This window comes from Mchenga conophoros, linkage group LG4 (assembly GCF_057382185.1).
Source record: "Mchenga conophoros isolate Kocher_MC1m ecotype Shallow Benthic linkage group LG4, M_conophoros_male_GT1.1, whole genome shotgun sequence".
Taxonomy (NCBI): domain Eukaryota; kingdom Metazoa; phylum Chordata; class Actinopteri; order Cichliformes; family Cichlidae; genus Mchenga; species Mchenga conophoros.
The window spans coordinates 40,225,399-40,238,448 of NC_140529.1; the positions used below are offsets into that span (position 1 = coordinate 40,225,399).

A 13,050-nucleotide genomic window follows, 5' to 3' on the forward strand; every position below is an offset into this window, starting at 1 on the left:
ACACTTTGTTTGTTTTACCTGTTCGTATTTATCTCATTATTGGCGCTTCACCGTCAAACCAGCAGGGGTCCCTGGAGGACTCATCATTTCTTATTAAATAACACGAAGCAGGAGCCTCAGCCAATCAGCGTCAGCCTGTCGAGCGCCTGCGCAGCGAAGCAGTTGGTGTTTTGTTGACATGTCTGCCGCTGGTCTTTAATGATTGCTCCTGCGGGTTCTGCTGTCAGAGAGCGTACTCCTTTCACGACCCCACCTGATGGAAAACCCCAGAGACCTGGTGAGTCCCGGGGCTCCCCCGAGCCGCCCGGAAGCGGGTCTTCCTTCATTTTTAATGCTTGCTTTAGGGACTGCTTAAAAGCGACCGCGGACTGAGTGTTAAAGCAAAACTCCATTGAGAAATCGTTAAATTTAAGATACTTTCGTTCATTGACAGAAACACATGTTCAAACGCAAGATAATTTCATCAGTTGGTAACAAGGTCAACTCAGAGTTTAATTCTGTATCTATATAAAGACTGGAGTAGTTATGTAACCGGCCAAAACGTAGATTTATATTCACTTTACCTGTTATGGCCAAAATCTCGTGTCAGATCTCCTTTGAAAGTCCTTCGGTATTAGTTTTGCTGCTTGTTTCCAAAGACAAACATTGGACTGGATGTTGTCTATAAAAGTTTCATAAACCTGACAACATGTTTTTTAATTCGGCATGCATGTATTCCGGTAAACACGTTTTAATTAAATAAAAAGTAAACGTGTTTATCGTTTTTCTTTTTCCCGCTACATACTCGTACATTCAGAGCGCGGAGCGTCACCGTGGATCAGCACCGAAAAACGGCTTTTCCAGGAGCAGACTGCAGTGCTGCACAAATTTAATGCCGCCGAATTTAATGCTGGCAGAGGGGGCGGGGGGTGCACAGGTTTAACCCCGCAGTCGGGGCTCAGAGTGAGCGGAAGTGAGGGGAATCCTGGAGGTGACCCGGTGTTGTGGCTTCTGTCTTTGTGCTGTCAGTCAGCCTCTCTGTGCTGCAGCGCTGCAGGAGCTCCAAACCCACTGCTGCGACGTGATGATGGGTAGAGGTCAGAGGATGGACCAGAGAAGGAATATTCATGACCTTCACAGATCTTTGTTGTTACAACCTGAGAACATTTAATAAAATATTTGTGGTTACGATTGTGTTTCTGTGGATTAAATACAGTTTTAATGGGGTCAATGGCTTTTTGGGGGTCTTTGTGACTTTAGACTGTCTTCCGTCCTCAGGTGGAGCGTCAGTCCCGGAAGCGGCGGGACTCGTTCGGAATGCTGGACGGTCTGGATGAGGACCGGAGCAGCTGCAGCACCGAGTCCAGCGGGGGGAGCGGCGCCTCTAGTCCCGAGGACAGCGAGGACGAAGAGTTAGGAGGAGGGGTCACTCAGCTAAACCCCTCCTCTTCACTGACGCTCATCAAGACCAACGGTCAGGTGTACACGTACCCCGACGGGAAGGCCGGCATGGGTCAGTTCACGTCTAGAATCAGGACCTGGTTTTCTGAGTCGGTCGATCTGCGTCCTCAGTTGCTCTCTCTCTGCTCTCCTCAGCGACCTGTGAGATGTGCGGCATGGTCGGCGTCAGAGACGCCTTCTACAGCAAAACCAAACGTTTCTGCAGCGTCTCGTGCTCCAGGAGCTACTCATCCAACTCCAAGAAGGCCAGCATCCTCGCCAGGCTGCAGGTAACGGGGGTGTAGGAACACATAGCATACATTTACACTGCTATGCAGATGACACCCAGCTCTATCTGTCCATGAAGCCAGATAACACACACCAATGAGTTAAACTGCAGGAATGTCTTAAAGACATAAAGACCTGGATGGCCGCTAACTTTCTGCTTCTTAATTCAGATCAAACTGAGGTTATTGTACTCGGCCCTGAAAAGCTTAGAAATATGGTATCTAAGCAGATTCTTACTCTGGATGGCATTACCTTGGCCTCCAGTAACGCTGTGAGGAACCTTGGAGTCATTTTTGACCAGGACATGTCCTTCAACGCACATATTAAACAAATATGTAAGACTGCTTTCTTCCATTTGTGCAACATCTCTAAAGTTAGAAATATCCTGTCTCAGAGTGACGCTGAAAAACTAGTTCATGCATTTATTACTTCCAGGCTGGACGACTGCAATTCATTATTATCAGGAAGTCCTAAAAACTCCCTGAAAAGCCTTCAGCTGATCCAAAATGCTGCAGCAAGAGTCCTGACAGGGACTAGAAAGAGAGAGCAGATTTCTCCTGTTTTGGCTTCCTGTTAAATCCAGAATTCAAAATCCTGCTCCTCACATACAAGGTCTTAAATAATCAGGCCCCATCTTATCTTAATGACCTTGTAGTACCATATCACCCTATTAGAGCACTTCGCTCTCGCTCTGCAGGCCTACTTGTTGTTCCTAGAGTATTTAAAAGTAGAATGGGAGGCAGAGCCTTCAGTTTTCAGGCCCCTCTTCTGTGGAACCAGCTTCCAGTTTGGATTCAGGAGACAGACACTATCTCTACTTTCAAGATCAGGCTTCAAACTTTCCTTTTTGCTAAAGCATATAGTTAGGGCTGGACCAGGTGACCCTGAATCCTCCCTTAGTTATGCTGCAATAGATGTAGGCTGCCGGGGGATTCCCATGATGCACTGGGTGTTTCTTCTTCAGTCACTATGTGTTAACAGACCTCTCTGCATTGAATCATATCTGTTATTAACCTCTGTCTCTCTTCCACAGCATGTCTTTATCCTGTCTTCCTTCTCTCACCCCAACCAATCACAGCAGATGGCCCCGCCCCTCCCTGAGCCTGGTTCCGTTTATTTCTACACTTTGTTTGTTTTACCTGTTCGTATTTATCTCATTATTGGCGCTTCACCGTCAAACCAGCAGGGGTCCCTGGGTGTAGGAACACTTTGCCTTGAACTTTTCTGATGTTAGGTGTGACGGGCTCCGTGTGTCTGTGTTTGTCAGGGAAAGCCTCCTACCAAGAAAGCCAAGGTTCTGCAGAAGCAGCCTCTGATGACCAAACTCGCCGCCTACGCTCAGCAGCAGGCCAACCAGCAGGGCGGGGTCAAGAAGAGCGGTGAGTTCAGCAGCGCTGACACGTCCACGCTGGGACTGAAATCGACTTTCTCATTGGTTACATGTTAAACACAAACACGGTCAGATTGTAGGTGTGGCTCATCTTCTAGTCCCTCCCCCTTTAAAATAACTTTCTTTTGATTGGCTGCAAAGTATTTGAAGAGCAGGTGGGTGGGGCTTCTGTCTGCTCCATGTGACATCATACTGATCCATGATGAGAAAAAACAGTTTCAACATGAGGGTTCGGCGTGTCTGACGAGTGCACACGCATCGAGCTCGTGTTTAACACGTACGGCAGGAAATGAGAACGAAGCGGTCGCTCTTCTCAAAGAGTAAGAAATACGAGCTGATTTTTAAATCGTACATCGGATGAACTCTGCTCTGCATCAGTTCTCAGAGGAGTTGAATCTTTCCTGCCGTTGTGCCACTGAGCACTTCTTGATGAACGTGTCAGGTTTCTCTTTGCACATCACGCCTTCTGTTTTCTTCGCAGTGTCCATGGAGTTGTTCGACTGGGGTCGTTACCTTGGAGACGGAGATGTAATGGGAGCGCCGGTTAGCTGTTTCCAACATGTGGGTACAAGCAGAGTCCTTCTCACCGTTATGATGAAGCTCCCTGTGAACAGTGTTCAGTCGATACTAGCACGACGAAACGAGTTCACTGCGTTAATCATCAGAAAGAAGCTCCTCCGCCTGACTACAGAGTCACCAGCGTTTGTGAGATTCAAACACGAGGTCAAAGGTCAAACATTGCAGCTTTAACCCTGCGCAGTTTTCACTGATTCACGCTTGGATCACCAGGGCTCTCGTGAAGCGTGTCACGTACGCAGATGATGTTGTGCGTCTTACCTTTGAATTGACAGACAGGAAACCAGCTCAGACGACCTCGCCGCTGCTTACTTCAGAGTTTGTGTGAATTTGTTTGAGCTGTAAAACAGGACGTGTGTCTCGCTCGGGGTCGATCTCAGACCTCGGGAATAAGAAACTGGCGCCGTGCGTGCGGTCGGATGTTTCGTTAATTTTATTTTTGTGTGTTTGTCAGGTCCCGATGGGAAATTCGTGGGGAGGCATCAGCGAAGGCATCCGGGTCGAGGTGCCGAACACTGACAGCGGGCTGCCCATGAAGGTTTACTGGATCGCTGGCATCATCAAACTGGCTGGTACACATGTACACACACACACACTCTATCACAGGGGTGTCAAACTCAGATACACAGTGGGCCAAAATTCAAAACTGGAACCAAGTCGCGGGCTAACGTTAATATTTATTGAAATATATTTATTCCTCCAGATATGAGAATGAATCTTTTCTTATGGACTAAAACAAGTTTTGCTGAAAAACTGAATATGGAACAAGCAAAGGTTTCATACTAAACAATATATACATTAGCTGTATAATACCAGTAGGCCAGCTCTGATAGTAATTTGGTATGGCTTCGCGGGCCAAATGTAATTAGGCTGCGGGCCAAATTTGGCCCGCGGGCCAGAGTTTGACACCTATGCTCTAACATAACATTAAATTGACCTTAATTTAACGTAAATCTTGAGTTTGCATTTTGTTCAGATGAGATTGAAATATTTGTTGGGCTCCTGCAGAGTTTGAACCATCTGGGTGATGAAACTAATTTGTGTGTGTGTGTGTGTGCGTGCGTGTGTGTGTGTGTGTGTGTGTGCGTGTGTGCATGCACGTGCAGGTTTTAAGGCTTTGCTGAGATACGAGGGCTTCGACTGCGACTCTACACGAGACTTCTGGTTGAATCTGTGCGTGCCAGACATCCACCCGGTGGGCTGGTGTGCTGCTGGAGGGAAACCTCTGGTCCCCCCTCAGTGTAAGGGTCACTTCCTGTCTGCAGATTTGTCCTCAGACCTCAGATCAGTTTCACAGTCCTGAGTAATCAGGTTCACAGGAACAAATAGACTTCTTTTTAGGCTGTAAACTTATATCTCTGTGTGTGTGTGTTCTCAGCCATCCTGCACCGCTTCTCCAACTGGAAAACGTTCCTGATCAAGAGACTCACGGGCTCCAAAACTCTGCCGCCAGACTTCGCGTCCAAGGTGACGTAGAAAACGCACGTAATCCATTTTTTAAATAACCTTCGTCCTGAAACTGAGTTTGAACTCAGGTGTCTGTTCAGGTGCAGGAGAGCATGCAGTTCCCCTTCAAGAAACAGATGAGGGTGGAGGTGGTGGATAAGACTCACCTGTGCCGGACTCGAGTGGCTCTGGTGGAACAGGTGAGTCACAGTAAACTAAGCATCTCTGGGCGGCAGATCAAATGTCTCTTTGCCAGAGTCGTTGTTTATGAGTATTTGTGTATTTTAAATAACTTTTTATGTCAAATTACCTGGAAACACTCAAAGCTGCAGGACCAGAGGCTCAGCAGCGCATTTTAATCGTACATTTGTGTAGTTTCTCAAAACAAATAACATCTAAAGGAATAAATCAGTAGACCAGTGACGGAGCCCTGAGGTGCTCCACCCACCGCCTCTGATACAGCTGTTGATCTATCTCTTCTGCTTATCCAGTTTATTAGTATTATTTGCGTGAATGTTATCCTGACGTTTGCGTCGTCGCAGGTGATCGGCGGTCGTCTCCGGCTCGTGTACGAGGAGTGCGACGATGGGACCGACGACTTCTGGTGTCACATGTACAGCCCTCTGATCCACAGCATCGGATGGTCGCGATCCATTGGACACCGCTTCAAACGATCCGGTGGGTCAGGTGATTCGATCCCAGGCCACCAGACTCCATGTAGAAAACAGTGAATTTAAGCCAGCGTGTAACATGAGGATGAAGAACATGTACTGTGTGATTGTTCCCAGATGTGTCGAAGAAATTGGACGGTCAGATGGACGCACCTGGACAGCTGTTTGCCAAAGTGAGCTTCACCCGACGTCGCCTCTGGCTTCGCTACATCCGCTGACACCTGAGTTACCTGATTGTAATCTGGTCCCACCTGTGGAGTTTGGCTCCTCATGGACATAAAATCAATTTATATCAATTTTGCATTTATGTAGGCTTTAATTTTAACATGTTTCTAATTATAAGTCAGAAGGTCTTTTATTTCATTCAAAATATTTCCTGAAGGGTTTTCGTCCACTGTTGGCGATTCTATGAGTCACGCCCACTCAGCATATTTCCTACAGTGCTAACTGTGTGACACAGTGATGTTTCACTAACAGTCATGGTTATCTAAGTAATAATGATGTTACTGATGTATTCAATTCAGTTTTATTTATTTAGCACCAAATAAGAACAACAGTCGCCTGCAGCTGCTCAATAACACAGAGAGAAGAGGAAAAGCCACAATAAGATAACGTCACATGAGCGAGCGCTTTGGCGACAGTGGGAAGGAAAAACTGCCTTTTAAAAGGAAGGAGGAACCAGGCTTGGGGGGTCGTCCGTCTGCGGTGACCTTGGGTTGAGGGGAGGGCGACGGGACAAAGACGCTGTGGAGGAGAACCAGAGATGAACGATTGTCCTGCAGCTTGGAGGAACAGGAATGAGATTTATCCTGTTTTTCCTGAAGGTGAAGGAAGTGGATCAGAGCGGCCGCTGGTTCGAAGATGGGATGAAGCTGGAGGCCATTGACCCTCTGAATCTGTCTGCAATCTGCGTGGCCACAGTGAGGAAGGTAATAGCGAGCTGAGCGCTCACTCTGAAACCGGCTGCTCCGCCCTCCGGCTCCATCTAACCTGTCGCCTCCTCCTCAGGTCCTGGCAGACGGGTACCTGATGATCGGCATAGACGGCTCGGAGGCGGCCGATGGCTCGGACTGGTTCTGCTATCACTCCACGTCTCCCTCCATCTTCCCCGCTGGCTTCTGTGAGATTAACAACATCGAGCTGACGCCGCCCAGAGGTAGGAGTGCCTTTGAAAGGCAGCGGCACGCAGCTGTGGGAGCAGCTTTAACCTGCAGCTGTCGTTAACGCTGCCCCAGCCTCATTTCCAGCCTCGTCCCTGCACACAGATCCCTCCAGATTCTCCCTTTTAATGATACGATGTTGTGAAGGGTGGAGTGCCCACTCCGGGTCAGGGACGAGACCCTGAAACTCCTCCCAAGTGGAGGAGTTTAAGTGTCTCGGGGTCTTGTTCACGAGTGATGGGAGCCGGAGATCGACGGGCAGACTGGTGCCGCAGCATAGTAAAGAATAAAGTTCCTCACTATGAGCATTATTCTGAAGATATTTGCAGAACCGTGTTTTTTTTGGTCATATTTATGTCTCAGGAAACATTTGAAAACGTGTTTTGTTCTTTGGGGAGTTCACTCCATTCTCAAAGCGTCGCAGCTTTCACGGAGCTGTGGTCGTGTTGTTGAAACTGCCCTGTAGTGTGCACTGTGATCAAACTGATCCTGTCTTTGTGTGTCCAGGTTACTCCAGTCTGCCCTTCAGATGGTTTGAATATCTGAAGGAGAGCAAGTCTGTGGCTGCACCGGTGAACCTGTTCAACAGGGTGAGGCTCAAACGGGCTGAAGTCAGCAGTGATTCATCAGCATGATGACTTAATGCAGTCTGAGCAGCTCTGGGAGTAGATGTAGAAACATAGAGCAGACATGTTGAACTAAAATTATTAGAAAGACTCCCAGGACGATGTCACGGCTCAGTCCAGAGCGCATGAAGTGTTTTTTGGCTCAGTGGTTAGAGGCGGAGCTTCATCGTCTACACTCACTTACAGCAGACCATCGTCATCGTAGAGGTGACTCTAGTTAAATATATGGAAGGTAAATTAACCAAAGATATCATTAAAGAAAGAATTGGAGGTCCAGCAACAGAACACGCACCAGGTTGGTGTCTGATGCGTTTATTGTTGTTTGAATGAAAACAAATCTGTCCCAAAAACGCCGTCTGCAGCAGGTCTGACACTGATGTGAGCTGATTAGAGGTTTGTGTCCGCTCAGCTTCTCACTGCACACAGGCTGTCATCTGTAACTTTAACTCACAGCAAACAGACGTTTCCATGTTGCTGATGCACAGAATTATAAACAGTTTGAATAAAAAGCAGTTTGGTAATTTTTCTGCATGAAGACTTTGCATATCTAACATTTATATTTCTGAGTATTTTAGGACTGCAGGGTTTGTTTGTGTGGAGGGAACCGAGTGAAAGTTTCAATTTTGCCTTTTTAGTTTGTTTTTCTTGGCAAATGAACCGAAACGGCGACTAGAAACAAAGAAACGCCCACGTGTTAACGGCCGCGTCATGTCCGTGTCCTCCATCAGGACGTCCCCAACCACGGGTTCCGCCCCGGTATGAAGCTGGAGGCCGTCGACCTCATGGAGCCGCGGCTCGTCTGCGTCGCCACCGTCACGCGCATCGTCCACCGGTTGCTACGGATACACTTTGACGGCTGGGAGGATGAGTACGACCAGTGGGTGGACTGCGAGTCGCCCGACCTGTACCCGGTGGGCTGGTGTCAGCTGACCGGCTACCAGCTGCAGCCTCCGGCTGTTAACGCAGGTAAGTCCCACCTGATCTGTAGTTTCCGTGGTGACAAGGACGGGTAAACTGGTGTGTTTTTTTGTTTGTTTCAGGCTCCAGAGACCTGCAGTCAGCAGCATCCAGACAGAGGAAGAAGTCTCAGCAGTACAAAGGACAAAAGAAAAGTGAGGCGGCGTCTCTTTAAATCGCTGAGTAACAAACGTGCCGCGGTGCAGCCTTCAGGACGCTGCGTGTTAAACTGCTGCTTAGTAATAAACAATGCTCCGCCTCCCTGTAGCGTTCTTACATTAGAGGCGTTCTTCAGTCACACCCACAGAGACCAACATTTACATCGTTACATTCTCCTAACGATGTCAGTAACAGGAAACACTGAGCAGCTGCAGCCACAGACCCAAACTATCATAGACCAACAAAAACAAAACGTGTGCTGATGTGACTTAAAAAAAAGAAAAAGACCAAACAGACCAAAAAACAGTTTTCATTTCAGTCGCGACAGAAAGATGAGAAACGGTGAAAGGGCGGAGCAGGAGGAGCTGCATGAGCACGTGATTGTTGTACTGTCTCTTTAACAAAACCTGTTTGGTCTCCCAGAGAGGAAGCTGCCCATCGCTAAGCGACCCGTCAGCCTCTCCGGCACCATGGTAACAGGTGTCCCCAGGAGCCTATCGGGAGACGAGAACGAGACTCCGCCTGATTACCCGTCACCCCCTCCTCCGGCCTCCGCGGCCCAGCCGCCCTCTGCCAACCTGGAGAGCAGCCCCCGCACTGAGGGGGGGGCAGGTATGCACTCGTGCAGCCTTCTTTCATTTCTGTGGTTTTTACAAATCATGAAAACTCATTAAAACACAGATGAACAGCGCGGTGTGTGTGACGCATTCGCCGCGTCGTCAAACATCCCAAACTAAACATGAAGCCTCAGCCAGCGGCAGCAACGAGCCATGTGTCACTGCAGTCGGCCACGTGGGTGCGGAGCACGCTCGTCTTTACAGCGTGGCTTCGGTTCATTGAGGTTTGCATGCACGTGTTGAGGAAGATGTTGTTTTGGTGCATCCTCGCAGTCTGACGTCCACTTTAGGCAAAAAGCTGTTTTCTCTCGTTCGCCGCGTCGCCTCCGTGATGCTCTTTAATGTGGTGATGGCCTGAGTGCTGCATCGTCTGTGTTTCTGCAGGAGTCAGAGAGGAGAATGCCAGAGCGCCCGAGTTATCTTCTCACAGGACTGAAGCAGAAACACACAGATCCTCCGCAGACTTCCTCAGCAGCCGGGACCAGCAGTAGGCCTCCTCCATCCTGCTTCCCATCCCACAAATATGTGAAATCGTCTACTGGTGACCTCCAACATTGGACCACTCCTCCTAACCTTTCATTTAAAGAACTCTGTGTTCTTTAGCTGTGTTTGGTGTACTGCCATCTGAAAATTGAACCCTGCTAGAGAAGAAGACGCCGCAGGACAGTTAAAACAACAAACAGCTTTTATATGACAATTTTTCCAACGCCCAGATCTCCACTGTTTGTAGTTGTTCGTGTTCTAACGTTAAAACTGCTGATGTAGTCATAAAAACACTGTTTCAGTGTGAGCGGCTGGAGTAACGAGGATGCCAAGGAAGAAAGATCACTTCTTGAAGCTCCGCCCACAGGTTTGCAGCATTTATTTTTACGGTAAAACGGAGCATCGGTCACGATAGACGCTGAAGCAGACAATCCACCGAGCTGCTGGAAGGATCAGCCAAACGTGACGTTTTCTCAAAGCTTTCTTTGTTTTGATGATTTTAAAATGTGTTTGAGTTTCATCGAGACGGCTAAACGTCCAATCACAGCCACAGCTTCACAGGATCGTTGGGTTTATTTCAGCCTGTGCTGAATCCACACGGCCCAGGTAAAGACTGCAGAGTTAGCACAAGCCAGCGTGGCGTTAATGGAAGATGTAGCGGTCTGCAGTAACGCTCGGTCCTGGATTCATTACTGCTCTGTTTATTTCCATCACCATGTTTTTATGGTGTTACATTAGCTTTGCATGATTCAGAGTTCATAATAACTCTTCTTTATCTTATGCACCATCTCAGTTCCTCCTCTCTCTGATACAAGCTGTTTTAGCCCCACCCCCTTTTGACACGACGTTCTTTGATTGGCTGGCCCTCTCTGTGACATCACACAGATCCAAACGTAGAAAAAACTGAGTTTACAGCCTTGGCCAAAGGCACTGTTGACCACACTGATGTCTTCATCAGAAGTACTTCAGCAGCTAAAAACCTACAAAAGTACGTCGTCGTTACGCAGTATGGATACCTCAGAAAAGTATAAACAAAATTACGATTTTTGGGTTAAAAAAATATATTTAAATTGTAAAATGAGTATATTTGATTTATTTTAAAATCTATATGTAATAGAAGACGATCATGGTACTTGAATTGATCAAATCGAGCGTGGAGGGACGCTCTGAGTGAGGGGGACGGCCTGAAGTAGCTTTTAAGCTAACAGATGTCTAAAAATGTCCAAATGTTCCTTTATCTGTGTTTTTTACTCTGCAGGCAGTGAAGTGTACGTTGACAAGGATATAAGTCCAAAATAAGCTGAAAGCATATTTGTGGAGCTGCACAAACACACAGATGTTAAAGAGCTGAAGCTACAAACGTAACATCTGCTCAAACACAACAACTTTACGTATTTTCTAAACTTTGGAAACAATAATGGGAAAAACTCATATTAATGTAATCCTGACTTGTATGCTACATTACTAGTTACTTTATTTTACCTTTCAGTGTTAAACTTTTGCTCTTTAATGTTACACTCTTATGATTTCCCACAGAAAGTTTTTTATGTTTTTATATTTTTTAATTTATTTTTTTTAATGCGTCACAAATTTGCCGTCTCATAGTTTTGACTTTATCTGTCGACGTGTTCGATTTCTCTGTTCCTGCTTTTGTCTGTTTTAACCCTGATCACACAAACTTGATTCTCGTCAGTTTTAATTTCTCTTGTAAGTAAATTGAGCTTCAGTACCAGCGAAGAACCGACTGATGATCTTTAATCAGCTTCTTTAAGAGAGGCATGAATGTTTTTGCATTTTGAAGTTTCTCACTTTCAAAGATTTTGATTTAAAAATAATTTGTAAAATATTTTCTTAGTTTAGTTTTTTGTCATGACATGCTTCAGCTCCTCAGTGTATTGGATTTCATAATATTATGATATATTAAAAGTGTAACTCTCCCAGCGTTACCCCAGTAAGACAAAACCAGTTACTCATTATTAGCTCATAACATAAACTCAGACTTTAGTTTCTTAATTTTGCCTTAATATGTAATAATTTCACGTCATAGACACAGTTTTAACGTACTGCATTTAAAAAACTAAAAATGAAACCGTTTACTTTGATACATTTTTTTAAAAAGTGTCTACATTTATATTTGTGTTGTTTTGTGTGAGCTGTTTGATGTGTTGCAGTCGTCTCACAGATCCGTCGTTGAGACTCGAGTCTTACGCTGAGCTGTGAGCGTCTGCGCACTGAACCTGTTTCTAAACTCGCACTGCTGTCCGTGTGCTCGTGTTCGTTTATATGTGTGAATCTAGTATCGCAGTTCTACGTGTATGATGGTGCTGTCTGTAGGTGACGCCTTTGATAATGTTTTTATGGATTGATTTTGACAAACTGAGTCTGGTGAACAAGTTGTGTTTGTACTAGGTTTTGTATTCAGAGGTGAAAGTGAAGTGGGTCGCCGGTCTTCCACGCCAGTTTGTGATATTGTCATGTGTGATTATCCCAGTGGGAGGAGAAGTTGTGGTTTATTATTGTGGAAACTGTGGGATTTGAAGCCGTTTCTTAGACTGAGAATTGGGACCTAAAGATGATTTGAGCGTTTGGAGGCTGATGCTGACAGTGGTTGCTTTTTAAAGATGTTTGTTATCTCAGGAAGATCAGCTGGAATCTGAACTGGGTGTGTGGCTATTATAGGAATTAATTTGGTCTTTCTATGGGTATAAATTAGTGCTGAACTCAAACCTGATTGGCTGCAAAAATTCAGAAATGAATCAATAGAGTCTGCGTGAAATAAGCACCAAACTGAAGGTCAGGTGCAGGGCTACACAATTTGGTTTCAAGGTCAGAGCCGACGGGTCAAACGTCTCAACCAGTGTCAAAGTGGCTTCAGCACTGCAATAGACTGACTTGAGTATTTTACAGTCTGTCTTAAGACAATGGGTGAAAAATAAAAGCGTGTCTGCTCTGGAGTCGGGTGTAAAATCTTTCACCCAGTCTAAGATCGGTTCAGATAATAATCTGGTGTCAGGTGATTGACGGGGTCTCAGTCATACCGGCCTAGAGACCATTCAGTAACCCCTTTGACCTTCAGTCGCTAGAGGAAAATGTGTCCCGCCTGGATGGTTGGATGAGTGCTTAAGGGTGACACTGCGTGGCTGCTTTGGTCACTAACCACAGTCGCCCGTGGATGGATACGAGTGGAAGTCCTCCAAACCAAGAGGGAAACGGAGCAGCTGCACGATTGGATTGGCTGTAAAGTCTGAGACTCGAACC

At 46.4% G+C, this 13,050-nt stretch overlaps 1 protein-coding gene across 3 annotated transcripts in view; it reads left to right on the plus strand.

Moving 5' to 3' along the window:
* The first annotated feature begins 151 nt into the window (after nucleotides 1–151).
* LOC146576881 (MBT domain-containing protein 1-like) overlaps nucleotides 152–13,050 on the plus strand; it is a 13,975-nt gene continuing 1,076 nt past the window's right edge. Inside the window, exons 1-18 of one of the 3 annotated variants that reach the window (XM_085272437.1) lie at nucleotides 152–277; nucleotides 1,258–1,492; nucleotides 1,576–1,709; nucleotides 2,975–3,086; nucleotides 3,579–3,658; nucleotides 4,128–4,245; nucleotides 4,780–4,914; nucleotides 5,052–5,140; nucleotides 5,221–5,319; nucleotides 5,662–5,806; nucleotides 5,908–5,963; nucleotides 6,615–6,719; nucleotides 6,799–6,946; nucleotides 7,458–7,540; nucleotides 8,305–8,542; nucleotides 8,617–8,688; nucleotides 9,116–9,304; nucleotides 9,694–13,050. The exon at nucleotides 9,694–13,050 is cut by the window's right edge and continues 1,076 nt beyond it. In XM_085272437.1, the coding sequence (XP_085128563.1) occupies nucleotides 257–277; nucleotides 1,258–1,492; nucleotides 1,576–1,709; nucleotides 2,975–3,086; nucleotides 3,579–3,658; nucleotides 4,128–4,245; nucleotides 4,780–4,914; nucleotides 5,052–5,140; nucleotides 5,221–5,319; nucleotides 5,662–5,806; nucleotides 5,908–5,963; nucleotides 6,615–6,719; nucleotides 6,799–6,946; nucleotides 7,458–7,540; nucleotides 8,305–8,542; nucleotides 8,617–8,688; nucleotides 9,116–9,304; nucleotides 9,694–9,800 (2,166 nt within the window). In that variant the 5' untranslated portion in view covers nucleotides 152–256 and the 3' untranslated portion in view covers nucleotides 9,801–13,050. The remainder of the gene's footprint in view (nucleotides 278–1,257; nucleotides 1,493–1,575; nucleotides 1,710–2,974; nucleotides 3,087–3,578; nucleotides 3,659–4,127; nucleotides 4,246–4,779; nucleotides 4,915–5,051; nucleotides 5,141–5,220; nucleotides 5,320–5,661; nucleotides 5,807–5,907; nucleotides 5,964–6,614; nucleotides 6,720–6,798; nucleotides 6,947–7,457; nucleotides 7,541–8,304; nucleotides 8,543–8,616; nucleotides 8,689–9,115; nucleotides 9,305–9,693) is intronic. The other 2 variants (XM_085272439.1, XM_085272438.1) reach the window with 2 other exon arrangements.